Source organism: Athene cunicularia, assembly GCF_003259725.1.
Source record: "Athene cunicularia isolate RWA chromosome 7 unlocalized genomic scaffold, athCun1 chr7_part2, whole genome shotgun sequence".
NCBI lineage: Eukaryota > Metazoa > Chordata > Aves > Strigiformes > Strigidae > Athene > Athene cunicularia.
Window position 1 is genome coordinate 3,578,639 of NW_020799108.1, and position 17,250 is coordinate 3,595,888.

The 17,250-nt window shown below is 38.5% G+C and overlaps 2 protein-coding genes across 14 annotated transcripts in view; one reads left to right on the forward strand and one right to left on the reverse strand.

Annotated features, from left to right (window-relative positions):
* CARF (calcium responsive transcription factor) overlaps nt 1-17,233 on the reverse strand; it is a 39,617-nt gene extending 22,384 nt beyond the window's left edge. For 9 of the 13 annotated variants that reach the window (XM_026853208.1, XM_026853218.1, XM_026853216.1 and 6 more), the window contains exons 1-7: nt 16,857-17,233; nt 12,529-12,653; nt 10,688-10,936; nt 9,574-9,694; nt 7,223-7,352; nt 6,134-6,218; nt 1,593-1,782 (exon numbers count right to left, since the gene is read on the reverse strand). In XM_026853208.1, the coding sequence (XP_026709009.1) occupies nt 1,593-1,782; nt 6,134-6,218; nt 7,223-7,352; nt 9,574-9,694; nt 10,688-10,936; nt 12,529-12,642 (889 nt within the window). In that variant the 5' untranslated portion in view covers nt 12,643-12,653; nt 16,857-17,233. Of the gene's footprint in view, nt 1-1,592; nt 1,783-6,133; nt 6,219-7,222; nt 7,353-9,573; nt 9,695-10,687; nt 10,988-12,528; nt 12,654-12,750; nt 12,772-16,856 lie in introns of those variants that run through there. The other 4 variants (XM_026853215.1, XM_026853207.1, XM_026853217.1 and 1 more) reach the window with 4 other exon arrangements.
* Nucleotides 16,347-17,250, forward strand: part of WDR12 (WD repeat domain 12) — a 13,921-nt gene continuing 13,017 nt past the window's right edge. Inside the window, exon 1 of the mRNA XM_026853200.1 lies at nt 16,347-16,365. Coding sequence (XP_026709001.1) covers nt 16,347-16,365 — 19 coding nt within the window. The remainder of the gene's footprint in view (nt 16,366-17,250) is intronic.

Below are 17,250 nucleotides of genomic sequence, written 5' to 3' on the forward strand. Positions count from 1 at the left end.
GTCATGTTTAGTTATCTTTTATTTATAATTCATATACTCCAGTATGCAGGCAAGGAGCTGCCCGTACCAAAAGTGATATAACCAAAACCTTTTTAAGTACCACAACAACAATATAATGTGTTTCCATAAGATACCAAATGATCTATTGCCTTAGAGTGTGACATAAAAAAAAAATTTAAAAACATTGCAAATAAATAAGAAATTTAAAATATAACTAAATCGAAGTTCTAGAAGAGACTTCAACAGCTTTAAACTAGTCCTTGCTAATATGAATCTCAAAAGCAATTTGATGGGGCCCTTTTTTTTTTTTTTTTTTACAAAAGGATCAACTATCCAAAATTCTTATTAAAAATAACAATCAAGAATTTGACGATTAGTGCATGTTTTACACTATAGGGAGCTACCAGCTTCTCTATATTTCCCCATAGCTGAAGAACAGCAGGGATGCTATTACAGATTGACTCCACTTATGCAGAAGAGATAAATTCCTCAAGAACAACAATTTTGTCCTGCACAGTTTAGAATTCAGTTATCTGGGATTTAAACTGCAGCGCAGTAAATCATTTACAGCCTCTGCTCTACAGGTATAAAGGACTGTAATGATTGCTTTTCATAGAGGAGTTACAAACTAAACCTAAATATATTGGAAAGGCAACACATTGGAAATACGCATAATGCCTGTTCAGGGGTCTGAGCAGATCAAAAAATATTACAATTTAATAATCTGAGTCTCTATTAGTCTACAACACTTGAAAGAAAATAAATCTACGTGTGGTTTTGCTCTAAGTATTTTACTATGGGGCAATTAATTTATCATGCAGATCTTACAGAAACTAAACATGTCGCATGCATTATGGGGAAAAATAAAAGTTCAAGTTGTTTTGGCTTTATTCTTACCTTTCTTAATGTCAAGTATAAAACTGGTGCTAACATTTCACTTTTTAGTAACTTTCAGAAAAAAAAAACAACCCAGCACATAACCTACATTCCATCATTCATGATCTTTACACAATTAAAACCTGTTCCTTTCATACCCAAATGAACTCGTAGTAATTTCTCATATGCATTGCATGAGTTAAATATGTAATTACCAACTTGTGAAGTCTGCACATAAATTTAAAAAAATTAAAATCTGTCTGCTGAGAAATGCAGATGTTTATTTTGATTTTTATTTTTTTTTAAAAGGGTGCCATTTAAATAATTTATTGGCTCCTGTGGAACAAACTCTTCAAAGGATCTACAGGTTAGGCAAGAATAGTCAAACAAACTTTTACCCTTATGAGAATTTTCACAACCTGATAGAGCAGATGGGATCTCCACCTAAAGTTCTCATCACAAGAACCCCCATTAGTTAACTAATTTATTTCTAAAGAACAAAAGGAAGCAATCACAACAAAACATAAGCTTGTGGTTTCAGGGAAACAAGCTCTTTCACAATGTATCACAGAGGTGTCCAAGTTGCTTTTTTCTTTTTTAATTGTTTGTGCCTTGACTTTATCAAGACTGAGGAACACCATAAAGATCCTTCTTTATGGCCAGTCGGCAACTGATGTTGAAATTTTGAAAGAGTTATTACAATAAAAGTTAGTTACCTGCATTGACAAAGGGGATCCCATCATATGGGACATACTGAGATTTCCACATCAACCGTGTGGCGGGTTTGGCTGGGCTTGGAGACTGGCGCGTCCCCCACACACTTTGTGTTTGCTGCTTGTGTAGCGTTAGTACACTCTCTAATTCTGTCTCGCTCACACAATAGCCGCGGTACGAGTCCCCAATTTTCTGCATGGAAAGGAGGTGAAATAATATGATTATTCACCCAGCTGACTGCTGAACATTACACAAGAAAACAAAAGCAGTCAGGGACTCTGGCAGGTGAGGACACAGGTCCAGATTTCTGGCATTTCACGTTTTTTTTCTCCTCACTAGTATCCTCAGAAATAAATTTACCATAGGATCTAACACCAAAAAAATCCCCACCGAGGTTAGGATTTTGTCAGTCCTCCAAGACCCTAAAAACACCAAGAATCCCTGAAAAGTTTACAGTTGCTGCCAGCTATGATTTCCATAAGACAACTTTGCTCCTGTTGTTTGCCCCAACACACACTTCAGTTGCAGTCACCTCCTAGACAAATTTATCTCCTGCAAACATTTTCACTTGACTCCCACAGAGAATCTCTAAAGCACTGAAAATTGTCTATGCATCTACTTCAACACACAGACACACTGCACTGAGCTGGAGCAGAATATACCTGCTTATAGCCCCAGTAACTGCCTCACCCACTTAGTGCACTAACTGTGAACTGAGCGGCTTACATAATACCCTTCCCAGTATTCAAGGGACTCTTGATTCTCAGCATTACATGGAAACATAATATACCAGATTTGCCATGTGCAAACTGATGATGGTTTCAATCAATCACTAAGCTCTGGGCAAACTCCAGAAAAAATGAATCTGACCTGACTCAGAGCAAAAAAACCCAACCCCAACAAACCACAAAAAACCCCCCACAAACTTGCTGACTTTGTAACATCCCCTGTGACAGCTGTTGAGCTACTCTGAGCCATCACAGCTGGTTCAGCGCTAGTCTACCAGGGCCAGACAGCAAGCAGCAAAAGCACTGGGACAGTGAAGAGCTTGCCATCTGAATTCAGAATGCCATGTTTGCTTCTGTTCATATGCAGCTCAGGATTAGGCTGACCAAGCAGCTGGATGGTTATAACAGAGAAGTTTGCCAGCTCAGTCTTAGAGTATCTCTGCGGGGCAAACACATGGTGAATGAGTACTAAAGTCTGATGGATCTATTTTGTCACCTTCAGTGATAGAGCAGCCAGATGTTTACATAATACTGGCAATAAAAGCAGCAACAGCATCTCTCCAAGATTATTACACAACTACTTTAGTGACAACTGCATAAAACCTGCCTCATAGTCACCGAAGAAAAACAAAACGTCTGTGGTTAGCAAGACTGAAAGTCAACAAAGAACAGAACACCTTGTGAATGAACTGGGTCAGCACAGTGTTGCTGCTAGTGCAAGCCCAAAAGCAGGGGGTTATGTATGCACCAGCTGCATGAATCCTTCTGAGATAGCAGTTGCTTACACTTCAGCAGCTCACTGCACTGCAAGCACGCTGCTCCAGCAGTTTAGAAAGTCTACATAGGCTGCACTCACAGAGCTGTGGTAAGAGAACTTGGCAATTGTTTAGCCAGAAACTATAAATAACATTTCTGTCCAAAACTTGATCTTAAAAATCCAGGAGAAGCAAAGCAGCCTGGGACGCATCAGAAGTTCCTTCTTTACGGGAACCTGGGATGCCCCCTTTCACAAGAGGGATTACAGTACCTCTCCACACAGTGAATACTGCGTGACCAACATTTTTCTTTCCATATCTTATGCCTGTCACTATAAATAGGTCATTGACCTTATTCTAGGGAGATGAGAAGACTGATAAAACTGTTGTGTCTGAAAAGTAGCAATAGCAGTTAAAGCACTGTCTCCTATTTTGGCTTTACTTCTGTGCAAGATAAATAATTTTCCCAGAATTGGCAGGAGTGTAGGAGGAGAAGAAAATCATATAGCACACAGGATTCCTGCTCTCTAGAAGCTTCCCAAGTAGGAGCAAATGGACAAATGAGACCATCTGCTCCACACAAATAAATGAACTTAACTTTGTACAGTTAATTAATGCAGTTTTTAATCACATGCTGTTTCAGTATGCTAAAACATGCTAGAAACGCATTGTGATCAGACCACTGAAAACTAAATAGATTATAGAAAATAACTATTTTTCTTTAAATATACTTTTTATTAACAGTGTAATTACTTTAAAGTAATCCGATACTCTCCAATCATTTCACTCCAGCCAAGCTTCAAACCAAAAAAGGGAGCAGGCTTTTTTCCCCTCCCACCAGCTTCATCTCAGCAAGGGTACACAAACGCTTACACTGAAGTGCACACACCAAGACTGCAGTTTTCCTTGAGTGAACTAACAGCCGCAGGATACCAGAAGCATTACACTGTCTAGGCATAGCAAGTGTAAGCTGAACATTTCAAGCCAGTCAGGGAATAAACACCAAACACAGAGCTTAGTGCTAATTTTGGACAGCTGCAGCTTTTACTGCTCTGTGTTTGCCTGCAGCACTAACTGCCAAAGGAGTCACTGCCCTTCGCGGTTCAGTCCTGGCCAGCTCGCCGGGATCCACAATTCGCAGCACATACCCAGGCTATGCCATGGCTTCACCTGCTGGCATCACCTGTGAAAGTCACGAAGATCTCAACATTGTTTGTTTCTATTCTGGCAAGTAACGGAAGGAGTGGAATCGTGAGTTGCCATATTTATCTGCACCTCTACTATATCTCCAAATTCCAGTTGGACCCTTTAATCCTGTTACTAGTATCAAACCATTCTGTGAGACGATCAAATCCCATTGAGATAATGTGTCTGTGCCCACTAAAAGGCACATGCATCCCATAAGTCTCCAGGAAATTTACACTGTGTAACTGACAAACTCAGCTCAGCAATGCTGCTGATAACATGCAAAGAGGAAGAATTTGGGTTATTTCTCCTTGGATGGTCTAACTGCAGGGAGAACAGCAACAAAATAATTTTGTTTTAAAGGCACAGGGAGGATTCAAGCATATAGACAATAGTTCTGCTGAAAAGCAGAGGCAGATGTTTATATCCTCAGAACACATTTAAACAGACAATATTTTGATTTCCTTTTCTTTAAAAATAAGAACTCTTCTATAAAAGCTGCTGCTGTGAACTTTAAACACAGCAGGTGACATTTCTCATAAATAGACTCAGACAGAAAAAGCAGATCATAATACAAGTCTTCCTATAAAATTAAAACTGTAAGAAATGATTCAGATAAGCTACAGGGATATTATGACAGGAAAGTATGTGATTAAAACACAGTAATAAGGGTTATACATCTTATCGGACCTTTAACAATTCACTGGCCAACTTAAGTAATTCATCCTGTGAAAATGGTATGTCCACCATCAAAGAACTCACGTTATTAATCCTGACCTCTTTAATGTTTAAGTAGATGTAATAGTGGACAGTACCATTTATATGAAATAAAAGTCATATAAAAAGAGGAATAGATTAATACATTTAATTTTAAAAATATTTCTAAGTGGATACAGAAAGAAACTAGATTTCTAGGTCCCTGCAACTGCAATTTTCAGTTTTCTGTGGCCAAACTTCAAATGATAGGGATCTCTAAAAATGTGAACCAGCTAGAGAGAATATGAGTTCTCCTTTTAAAAAGTATTAGAGAAAGTAAAATAAACATCTGTCAAGAAGAGTCTGGTAGCAGGAAGAAGGGGCAGGTGATCTCTCAAGAATCCTCCCATCTCTCCTCCCTTCCTTTTAAGTGATTTATGATGCATTCTAGCTGCTGATATCTTAGTCATCAGGACAATTCTGCAGACATCTAACAATATGCAAACAAAGAGTTCTGTTTAGGTCAAAAGCTGTCACTGGGAATAAAGACAGCACTTTTTAACAAAAGAGAAATCAAGCACAGGTAACCATGTTGGTAAAAAAACAAAAAAAAACCCACAAAAAACCCCTCACAAACCAAAAAATCTGTGAGAATATCTAAAATAAAAACACTGACATTAAGACACTCTAAGTTCCAGACTTGACCCCAGCAAGTCAAATGGATTTTGATTTCTGCGTAACAACAAATTCTAATATGAACAGCTACAGACTTCGGCCATACAAAAGCAATTCTATTCTTTACTTAATGGATCACTAAGGGCAACAAGAACCAATTTGCTCAGCAGAAACAACAGAGCTTGCACTGCAGTTCAAGAGTAAACTCTACCACAGCACACAATGGCTTTTTCCAGCGCTGTATTGCATCAAGATTTCAGAAGCACATTTTTTGCTTCAGGAGCTGTTGATGGTCAGTTATTCTAGCATTCCCAAAAAAGGAAGGGATTCCACAGCATTTTATGTGTTTAAGTGTGCTAGTAGTACCAGCTAGTAGTAGTACTATTTCATAATACCAAGAAGCTTGAACACAACTTTGACAACTATGAATTATTCCTTTCATAGAGTAAAATCATTATCTTAGATCTAGATGATAAAACATTATCAGAATTTTTTGCAGCCCACCTCACAGTTCCTGAGACGACGTGCCCATGCAGGTGTATTTGGTGGCAATGGCTGGAGAGGGATGGGAAAGGGATCTTCCACAACCCTGAAAAATAAATATAGTCAAAGTTTGTACAGACAACCAGGAAAGAAACAATTTAGACTAAACAGGTAACAGATCAGTGCATTATGTATAACCCTACAGCATATGATCAAACTATACTGTATCAACTTACCTTAAAAACCTTGAGTTAATTTTCCCCATATTCTATTTCATTGTTAAAATAATTCACAGTAAATGTAAGTATTAAAAAACCCCCACTGTTTTCTACATTCAGGAAGACCTCTGAGCATTCAGTATTCTCAGTATTGTTGCTTGACAATAATAGACAAAAGATGGTGAAATACACCAGTTGATTGTCTTGGTAATTTTCTTATGCAGATTGATGGTAGAATGCTAAAGATTAAAACCAGTATCAAACAGTTGTTAAATGCTGCACATTTTAGTGTATTTTAAATTACTGAAAACCAATTATGTTAAGTATCTAGTTTCTCCATGCCCTAAATCCTGGGGCAGATACAATGCTTACTCAGTGTTTATTATTCTAAAGCTTAAGTGCATCACCTCTTGTCCATACCAGTATGTCTCCTTTCCAGCATTGTTTTTCTAACACGTACATACGTATTCACAAAATCCATTCACCAACTGTCTCGCTTAATTTTAAATGTTTCTTGAATATATATCATTTGTGCTGCAGTGAGATTACTCTAATCTCTTTCACATCTTGATTTAAAAAAAGCATAAACCAAAAAAGCCTGCAATCCAGAGTAAATGTTGTCTTGGGGGAGTTGACTTTTTTTGTTGTTGCTTTGTTTGGGGTTTTTTTTCTTTTTTTTAAGCAAAAAAGAATTCTGGAGTATTCAGGAATTAAAATAGTAGGCATCCCTTGGCATGGGGACAGAATCGGGTGGATATCAAAAGAAAAACATACCAGCTACTTTAACTTTAGAAAATTTTGTGATAACTACTGCAAAAACAAACTGCAAGAAGAAAAGGAAAAACTAGGAGTGGATCAAAGTGACTGTTCATCCTTTTAACTCCTCACCTACCTGGTGGCTGTTTTCTTCGATACAGTGAGAGATGCCTGTGGATGTAGAATGTAACTGCTTGCATTGTCTGCTATAGCAGCCACCGCCACAGTCTGCAAGTTCCCATCACCACACTTCTCTTCCAAAACATCTTTGCAAAAATATAACAGCCGCCTGGTTAATAACTGAACTTGGAATGGGGAAATGATAAGCTGTGATTAAACTTTGTGTGTTAGAAAAACAAACATTTTGATATAAGAAATAAGATTTCTAGATGATAAGAGTAGTTAAATAGTTGTGAATCAATACTCAAGCTCTAGGCACACATATGAAGATACGCTTGATAAGTTGTTTGTACTCAAGGACTTTGGTAATCATGCTACTGCTAATGAATCTTTCCATAACAACGCAAATAATCGTAAAAACTTGTGAATTACTCTGCTTTACATATCCACAAAACCATACAAGATCACACAAATATTTTGTTCAGCTGCAAATCACACACTGGTTGAGATTATGATACTGCTTTGTACTTGGAAAAGAACACCTAAACAAGTAAAAACAGACCTCTTGTAATTGAATCTGACATGCTGTTAGAACAAATGTTTTAGACTTTCTTGATAACCGGGAGCAATCTGTAAGCCAAAAAATACTGTTAGATTGAAGCCTGGACATATAGTTAAATAAAAACAGAACGGAAAACTGTGAAAGCAGACATTTGATACTTTGGGCTCAACATAAAGAAAAGGGAGCCTTCTCCGTATGAGATTTTTGTCCTTCAATTATGAAAAGTTTCCTTCCCCCACCCTGAGAGAGGGATAAGTTATTGACTCAGTACAGAAATCACTCCATTAGAAAGCTTGCGCCAGAAGATTCCTAAGTGTGCACCTCAGAGCAACACCACTATGGCTTAAAGCTTGGAGCACTGGTTCCTTCTTTGTAGACATGCCCTTAAGACACTACAGTCTGCTCTGAAACCTGTGCCATTTCACGCATTACCACCATGTGCAGGCAAGTGAAACTCAAGGGCTGACAGTCCATTCTCCTTCCCCTTTGATCTCCACAGTAAACCACCGACAAGCCTTATTGTCTTTTAAAGATCAAATAGCTACAAAGTCTTTTACACACTAAGTCTCTAGAAAAAAATAAAAAACCAAAAAACCCACAAAAAAAGCTGTAGCACTGTTGTAGGACATGTATTCAAACACTGTGAAACTGAGCTATTTAGAGCCCCATGTAGGATGAAGAATGAGAATACAAAAATTCTATTCAGCATTGCAACTTGCTACCTACAAAAAGTAGCAGCAACGCTTCAGTAACTAAAGGCTCATGGTCTACTTAATGTCACAGAAGACTACACTGTAACCAAACAGTAGTCTCACCCCTGCAAGAGCAAGTGGAAAGGGAAAGAAGGATGAGTATTAGGGTAGGAGCAAGCCTTTCAATGCAAGGTCAGGAAATCATATTCTAATTCTAAGTGAAAAGGGATGGATCATGATTTAAATCCCAACTTTCTTTTCTCTACAGACAGCATCAGAACTCTAGTCAAACCTTTGAGCTCTCATTCCACCAGAGCACTTAACTAGTGCTCAGATTTTGAGAATTTGCTCAAATTTTGAGAATTTTATCCAGAAAATGCAAAAACAATTTAAAAAACCTTGGAGAGTTTAATAAAATGTGACCACCTAGTTCTCTGTATTCTTCTGTGAATACAAACCAGTAGACAGCATTTTGCTAGCCCACAAGGCTGGCAGATCAGTGCTTTCAGACTTCAGTATGTCCCTTTTCTAGAGAAAGCTTAAAATTTGTGCATCTCACCACATGTTCAAATGAGACCATTAACAGATAGAGGGAAAAAAGTTAGCAATGAAGTGAAAGTTACATCTCATTTGCTTCACTGGGAACTGAATTTCTAACTAGGAACTTCATTCCTGGCTTCACAAAAAATGCATCATCCCCAGACCTGAAGAACATTAATTCTTCTATATGCATTACATGAATTAATTACTTTGCTTAAAATTAAGTAAACAGGCAGTGAAAATTTGAAGCTGATAGTACAGCTGTCTGACTTGGCACCGATACTCTTATTAATGGTAAATAAGGCAACAAGCAGCTTTGTGCTCAATATCTCTATCTATCCATCACATATCTAAAGTAAGCATAATAGCTCTTCTTTAATAAGGCTTTTGCCCAACAGAAAACATGATGTGTGCGGTGCCAGATTCACAGTCATAAAGCAGATTCAGTAAGTATGTATTTTTGTCTTATAACTGACTTAGAAAACACATACAAACAAGGTGCTTAAAAAAAGAGATCATGCAGGATATGCTTAGTCACAGGAACACACATCAAGACTCACGGGTTAGACTCACCCTGTGTGCTGGCCACATCCAGAAGTTGACCTTGAGGAATAATCACTTGGGCCATTCCTGGCTGGGCAGAGGGAATGACATGCAGCACCTGTCCATTTTCTGACTGGCTGGCAACAATCATCTGGAAGGCAATCACACAAAAACATGAATGGCACTAGTTTGTGGGGTGATGATCATGCAGCATGACTGGGTTTGCCTGTTACCAGAATAGGAAATATTCTGGCTGGTTGGAACTGGGGCCTGTAAGTTAACTTGATTTCACATAATAAGGAAACTGCCTATTTACTGTCAGTTTCTTAAAATTACTTTTCCCCTTTTAAAATAACTCTTTAATTGATTAAAGGAGAGAAAAAACCCCACCAAAACCTTACATGATTTTATGATAAATCACACATTTATTTGAAACTCACAACACTATTATTAAAGCTATCAAAAACCTGAAAGCAATTCATAGTTCAATTCACTGTAACCCCATCCATGGACTAGCAGAACTAATCACAACACAAAAATTTTGACCATTACTCCTAAGAAATTTACTACCATGGGCAGTTTTTTATGTGAAAGCAGATAGAAGAAAAGTCCAAGCCTTTTTTTTTTAAAAAAAAAAACAAACAAAAACCAAAAAAACCCCAAACATTAAATCTCCTAGAATTCTGGAAAACTTAAACAACTGCTTATGGTAAACTTTCCCCATCATTACCAAGATCTTGTTCCCAACACTATAAAACCTAGAATCACATAAAATATCATCTTGTTTCTGATTTATTACACTTTAAATGGGTGAAGTGTCTTTAGTGCCAGTAAAAGACATGCCAACCAAAACCTCTGGATGAGTTACCTTTTTACAAAACAAGTGTTAAGAATTACAAAGTGATGTTTTAAGCAAACTAATGAGGGGGGCAGGGAGAGAAGACGAGACATAATGGCTTAGCTTATCGCTAATGTTCTAATACCCCCAAAAAACAACACAGAGAGACTTATCCTGGGAATACAGAGAAAGCAGCAGCAGCAGCAGTACAAGATCTCATCACACAGTAACATCCAGGCTTGATAATGACAGAAGACGTAAGCTGTTTAACAGAATTAGTAACGGCTGCAGACAGGATTTGCCTACCTGATGAAGGGTTTCACACTTACTCACCATGGGTGCACTGGGCCCCCCTAGGGGCTGCAGCTCATAGAGAGGCTGCCCAGTTTGGTCTGCCAGCTGGAACTCCTCTGCAGAGTGAGGCTGCAGCTGGGGTGGCCGCGCGGGTGCTGCCGATGATGGAGAACTGCCAGAGATGCGTACCCCAACAGGCAAGGCTGCCGGAGAGTCACTCTGTCCAAACAATGGATCCCTGGAATCCATGCAGGTTAGATGCTTTCACAGAGGAAACCCAGTAAAATGTACTTTAATCTTGAATAGCAATTTCTATTTAAAAAAAAAAGAAAAGAAAGATAAAGAAAAGAACACTTAAAACCAGCATACTGTATTGTAAATTCGGAGGGAGCTCTTGTCCTTCTGATCAAGAGGCTACTAGCTAACACTAGCCGTTCTATTTTTGTTTTCCATTTCCATGTTGAAAATGTACTCATATTTCTGCTTGCTAGAACAAACTCTCTTTACTAAGGAGAAAGAAAATCCCTCATACTCAAAACCTGTCCTTCAAAATCACTCATCACTTTAAATCATCTCAAGTCTACCTAGAAACTGAAAGAATTTATTCCAAAAAATCCCACCTGTAAACCATCCACCAACTTCCTTTGAGTTCAGAGGAAATGCTGTTCTACCCAGCCTTTAGATACGTGCATTTAACTATGAAGACAAAAAGCTCTATACGCTTTCTTAATTCTTTACCACAGAAGAAACACAAACAACACAAAGCCACCAAATCAAGTTCAAGAATTATACAGTGCAAGACCAAGAATCAGATCTGGCAAGTCTCAAAAAACACGTACTCAGAGCTCATTCTCATCAAACTTGCAGAATCAGGTTCTTAGAGTACATCTCACTTTCACGGAATTTAAAAGTTTAAGCACAAATATCCATCTTGTTGAAACTCTGACAAAACCAATATTAAACATGTAAAAATAATGGCAAGTAGGCAGCCCTTGTCTAAAACATCATGTCAGGCTGTCATTTGGTCAATGCAAGAAGGAGTGCAATTTGTTGTATCTCTTGCAGCAATCACACAAACAACTCTACAAATTTTTGTAGCAGAAACGTCAATCTACAAATCAAAAGAGCTGGGAAAAATGTTTCTAAACTTTATATTGAAGTCAGACCTGGGTCAGACAATCTTCTCAAAAATTATGCAGGTATAAATCTTCTGTGCTGAAACTGTCTACTGTAAACTACACCAGAAAAACAGCAACAAATAAATGGCACTAGTTGTGTTAAAGACATTGTGTAGAGAATGTAAACTAGATTTAGTAGCGTGATATTTTATGTTAGCTGAAGTAATCTGCAGAAGAACATTTACGCACAGAAATCTCTCAGACTAGGAACATCTGGCAATATTTGATAGTAAATATACTAAGACTTTCCTTCCCCAATACCTACACAGATGTCCTGTGTCCCTGGATTCTTATTTGCCATATTTGGTCACTAAGCAATGTGACCTGATTTTCAAGTGTTCCGATCCCCTCCTACTCCAAGGCATGTCATCAAGTATTCTTTTATTAAAGGATTTTATTAACACAATAAAACATATATTCAGCACTATAACAAGATCTATTAATATAATTACTAATATAATTACTAACAGTTGTCATTAGATGTAACATCCAGATATTCATCAGTTCAAACTGAACAGCACAAGAATCCAAGGGAAGGAACTTCTGTACTTTTTTAAAAGACACAATGTATTACTATAAAGTCAAGAAAAAACACATTGATGAAGTATCATACTGTAAATTCATCAGAGAGGATGTAAAGAAAGAATCTACAAAGACAGGACATTCATACCTCACCTGAAAAACCTGATGATTTGTTTCTGACTCTCCTGTACTATTAGAGTTGCCTATGAACAAATCATTAGATCCTTCTTCCATAGCCATGGCATGGTCAGCTCCATTTTTTCCCATTACAAGATGACCTGAAAAAGTTACAAAAGTTTATTTCAGCCTTCCATACTTTAACCTCAACCAAGACATTGTTGTAGGGTTTTTTTGGCGTTATAAATTTATTCTTACAAGTTCTAATGCCATTGCAAGCTAACAGCACAGCCCTCAAGAAATCCTTGCCTCTTTTATCACTTTACTACTCACTGTAGGAAAATTTCAGTGTGTTGCTCCAGGAGTACAGTTTAGCCTCCTGTATAAGACAATTTGCTTGACTTGTCATTGCACACACAGATACAAAACACATATTCACACTCCCATTAACTTTCATCTACACATGTTCACAAGCAGTCAACAAACAACCATACAGAAGACTTGATATTTAAAGATATGCCAGCACTGCTCTACAAAAATATTAGTCAGCTACTTCCACAATCAACAGACAGGATTTGTGTTACCCAACTCTGTCATGCAGCCACCTAGAAGTAAATTACATTTGTTTCAAAGGGCTATAAAACAGCATAGAAATGAAATTAAATTACTATTGCTAGTCTACAGCAGTAAGCTTCAGGCAGAAAACCCGCCAGATATCCAAACCAAAATCTGCCATGAATCATGTGATAAAAGACAAAAAGACAAAGCTCCCAGCACTTCAGAGATTTACCTCCTATCACAAAGAAAACTACGTCAACTAACTCAGCTGCCCACTATAAACCTTCAAGCAAACAGATTATATTGGACAATGAATTGCCACATCCACAGGATAAGGCTTTCACCCAGACAGTATGCCCTTTACAGCAATGACCAATCCCAAATATTCACAAACAATGAGACAGAATGACAAATTAACCTGGCCCCTGCATCACTACAGCACATATATACTAGACTACACAGATAATGTGCCAAACTGAACAGAAGAAAACTTAATTCCTGCAGTTTGGGGTGAGGGAAGGGGGAAAGGTGTTCAGGATTTTCCCATTCGTTGTTTATTTTAAAGACATACATTGTTATATTAGCACAAGACTCCTACCCCCTTTATCTTCTTCACCCTAACACATTGTAAATTCCTTGAGATGGACCTTCTTAGCTGCGTATTTCAGCCGTTTACAGCTTCAGGAGGGAGAATGTAAAAGGCTTGAGATTCACTTGAAAAGAACTGTACGGACCTACAGGCACAAATTTATTTTGCTTTGCAAAGATATAAAAGACCGCAGACAAAGTAAATCCACATCTCCTTGGCTTTTGAAGCTGAATAAAGCATCCTGCTGATACAAACAATACTGTGAAGTTAAGCTGCTCATATGCTCAATATACTAAATACTTCCATCTAAAGCAGATTTATTTTTCCATTCAATTTTCAAGTGATGACACTCCAAGTTCCAAATGAAGTTACGTCACACGTACCAAATATTTTTCAGATTTGGATCTGAGAACAATTATGAGATGTTTCAGTTAAAATGTCTGAAGCATGTTAGCAGCAAATGAAAAAAAAAAAAAAGACAGAAAACTAGATGTCATCATCAGTCAACCACTTCCCCTCAGTTAAAAGATGCAAAGAAGATGTATCAGTTTTTCCAAAGCAGGACATTCAATTCTGTGAGATTAACTGAAGAAGTTTCTTCTGGGGATATCAATGGCATATACCTTGAGTGTGCTGGAACTTGACTACAGAACACAAGGACAGCTGTTTGAGGACAGACCAACAGCCCAAGTAGCCCAATATCCTGTAATAATAAAGCTCAAGGAAAAAATGAAAGCAGTAGGGTAAATATACAGTGATATTTATCCAGCTTCCAATAACAAGCAGCCCAGAAATATCAGAAGTTTTATTTTTGTGTTTAAAAAATGCCCTTGGTACATTTTTGCCCTGTGACTTTGTCTAATCACTGTTCTAACCCAGGCAAACCACTGGCACACACATCACCCTGGACAATGAACTTCATGGTTAAACCATCCAAGTTTCATTAACCTAAGTGCTGTGCAACCCCAAACAAAAAAAGATTTTTTTTGTCTTAAAGAAATGAACTTTTACAGATACTTAGAAGTACATAAATAGTAATAAATGCTGTAGTTGTATAAACGCCGCTAATAAATTCCCCAAACAAGACAGTTTAATCCTGTATACATATATATACATGTATGGATACTTAGTCATGTAAGGGCCAATAACATACAAGTATCTCTTTTCATAAACACTTTACATAAGTGTCACAAAAGTGTCCAGTATACTAGCACTGTATCCCACATTTAACAATGGGTTGAAGGAGAAATGTGGGAGTTTAATGTTAGTGTAAAAGGGTATCAACAGCTGTATCCTTAGTGCACATCTCAAACAGGCAGCTCTCCACACCTCGGCTTTAGCCTTAACTCAGCTCCACCCAACCTGCCCCGTGAAGTCCACCACCACAAGGTTTAGCAAGGATTAAGCCTTGGGGTTAGCACATTTTAATGCCATGGGAGTGCTTCCTTCACCCTCTCTCCCTTTGGGAAGCACTTTGCTCAAAATAAAGGGAAATCTTTCAACTCTACAAAGAGAGCAAGCAGCCACAGAAACTGCTAGCACAGGCAAACACAAAAACCATCATGAGAACTTTATGCAGGGTCTTACAGGCAGAATCTTCAAGAGAGCAAACACTGCGCACTGCAGCCTAGCATACACACTGACATCAGTAATTCAATTCCAAACACAGATGCACTGCACTGATAGTTCAAGATCATTTAGCAAAACACAAAAGGCAGTCAGATCTTGATTTATTTAGCCATCAAGAACTCCCACGATAATACAGCTGTCAAAGCCAGAGCACATCTTACATATGCTGAGTTCTCACTGACCGTCATCTCCGGACACAACCTGTATAACGCCAGGAACTCTCAACAACTTCTAAAATGTTAAGAAAAAGATTTCAATGCCCACTGTGAGGTTAACTTTCTCGTAACAGTTGGAATCTCCCCTCTAATCCAGAAGCCCACATACTGTTTCTTAATATATAACTTTTAAAGACACTAACAGAAAAGTCAAACTAGCATTACTTTAAAATCCTATTATTGACCAGTTACACCTTCACCCTACCTTAAGGCAGGGTACTAGGTTTCTCTATTTTCTGGCCTTCGATTCTTCATTCTATGGTAATAACTACAGCTACCAACTACAAGTAGTGGTCCCTAAAAATACACCAGTTCTAGACTGTCATAATTTTATGGTTTCATATGAATGCTTGCCTCTGTCTTCCTTCGGAAGGTCTCCTTGTGAAGGCAACATGCAGCCAGATTCCAAAAGGAAACACTGCTGTTCAACATCCCTGAGGTAGTTACTTTAACAGTGAGTCAATAGTGCAAGATTTGAGTCATAAGAAACCTAATCTGTAAAAACCATGTAAGTCCATTGTCACAACAAGCACCTTCTATCTAGGAGTATTCTGTCAGGGTAGGAGGGAGGGAATTCTCTTGAATTTTTCAAGCTTCAAGCTTTTAATGCATACCCACCTAAAAACAAAAAAAGGAAATCAAAGCTTGACTGTACAAGTTCATATTTTAGCATTTCTGACAGCAATATTCCCCATTCTGTTTTTAATTTATGCTTCATGACAGGAAATACAGTCAAATGCCTCACCAACAATGTTTTTTGAGTTTTCCATGAAATGTTTCAGAGATTTAAGATAATTGCACAGTTTACAACAATTATACATTCTCTCCAGAAAAGCTACTTCTGATGACATTTCTCTACCATTATGAAAAGCACAATTTATGGTAAAATATAACAAGGAGGAAATTAGGGGATAGCAATACCCTCAAGTAAATGAGTTACAGTTAGCTTTATATTAACTTGTATCAGGTTTGATATTTAGCTTATTTCTATTCAGGCAGATACTGTTAAGAATGCACAGAAGATCTGGGGACTCTCCTACTTAAAAGGCTTCTCAAGTAAAGTCACTTTTGTGTAGCTAGCACAAGGATCTTGAAAAATGCACCTGTATCAATTATGTTGATGAACAATGTCAGATCTGTTAAGTACACTTAAGAAATAAATGAAATTTCAGAGTCAAGAAAACGTCAAGACTCAACACCTACCAATTCCAGCAAGTTGCCCCCAACCTGAGTCCCCACACAGGGAAAGCTCAGCTGTTTCCTGAGGCCACAAGTAACTGTCAAAAAGGTGGGTGGGGGGGAAAAATACATACACCAAGCACGCATCAGGTACTCACACAAGCAGCCTTCTCAAGAAAAGCAAATTCACTTACAGCTTCTTTTAGAGTCCACTGCATGTTGCGTTTATTACTTTTAGTAGGAAGTTTACTGTTGATGTGTCACTTTACATGCAAGGAAGCAACCCAGGTTACACCAAGAAGACACCATCAGCAGCGAACAGTCCCATACGCTAGCTCACCGCCTCCTGCAACGCCGCAGGAACTACTCACCGCCGCGGTGGCAAAGCCGGTACCGCGGGCTGCCCCGCATCGGCCCGGCCCGGCCGGGGTGCAGCAAGGCGGCCCCCGGGTGAGGGGGAGGCACAGCACACCGCTCTAGCAGCGCAGGGGCCTGCGACTGCCCCGCGGCAAGGGCGGCCCGCCCTGAGAGGAACGGGGGGCACCTCATCCCCTGCCCCAGGCCCCGCACGCCCGTCACACGCCATAG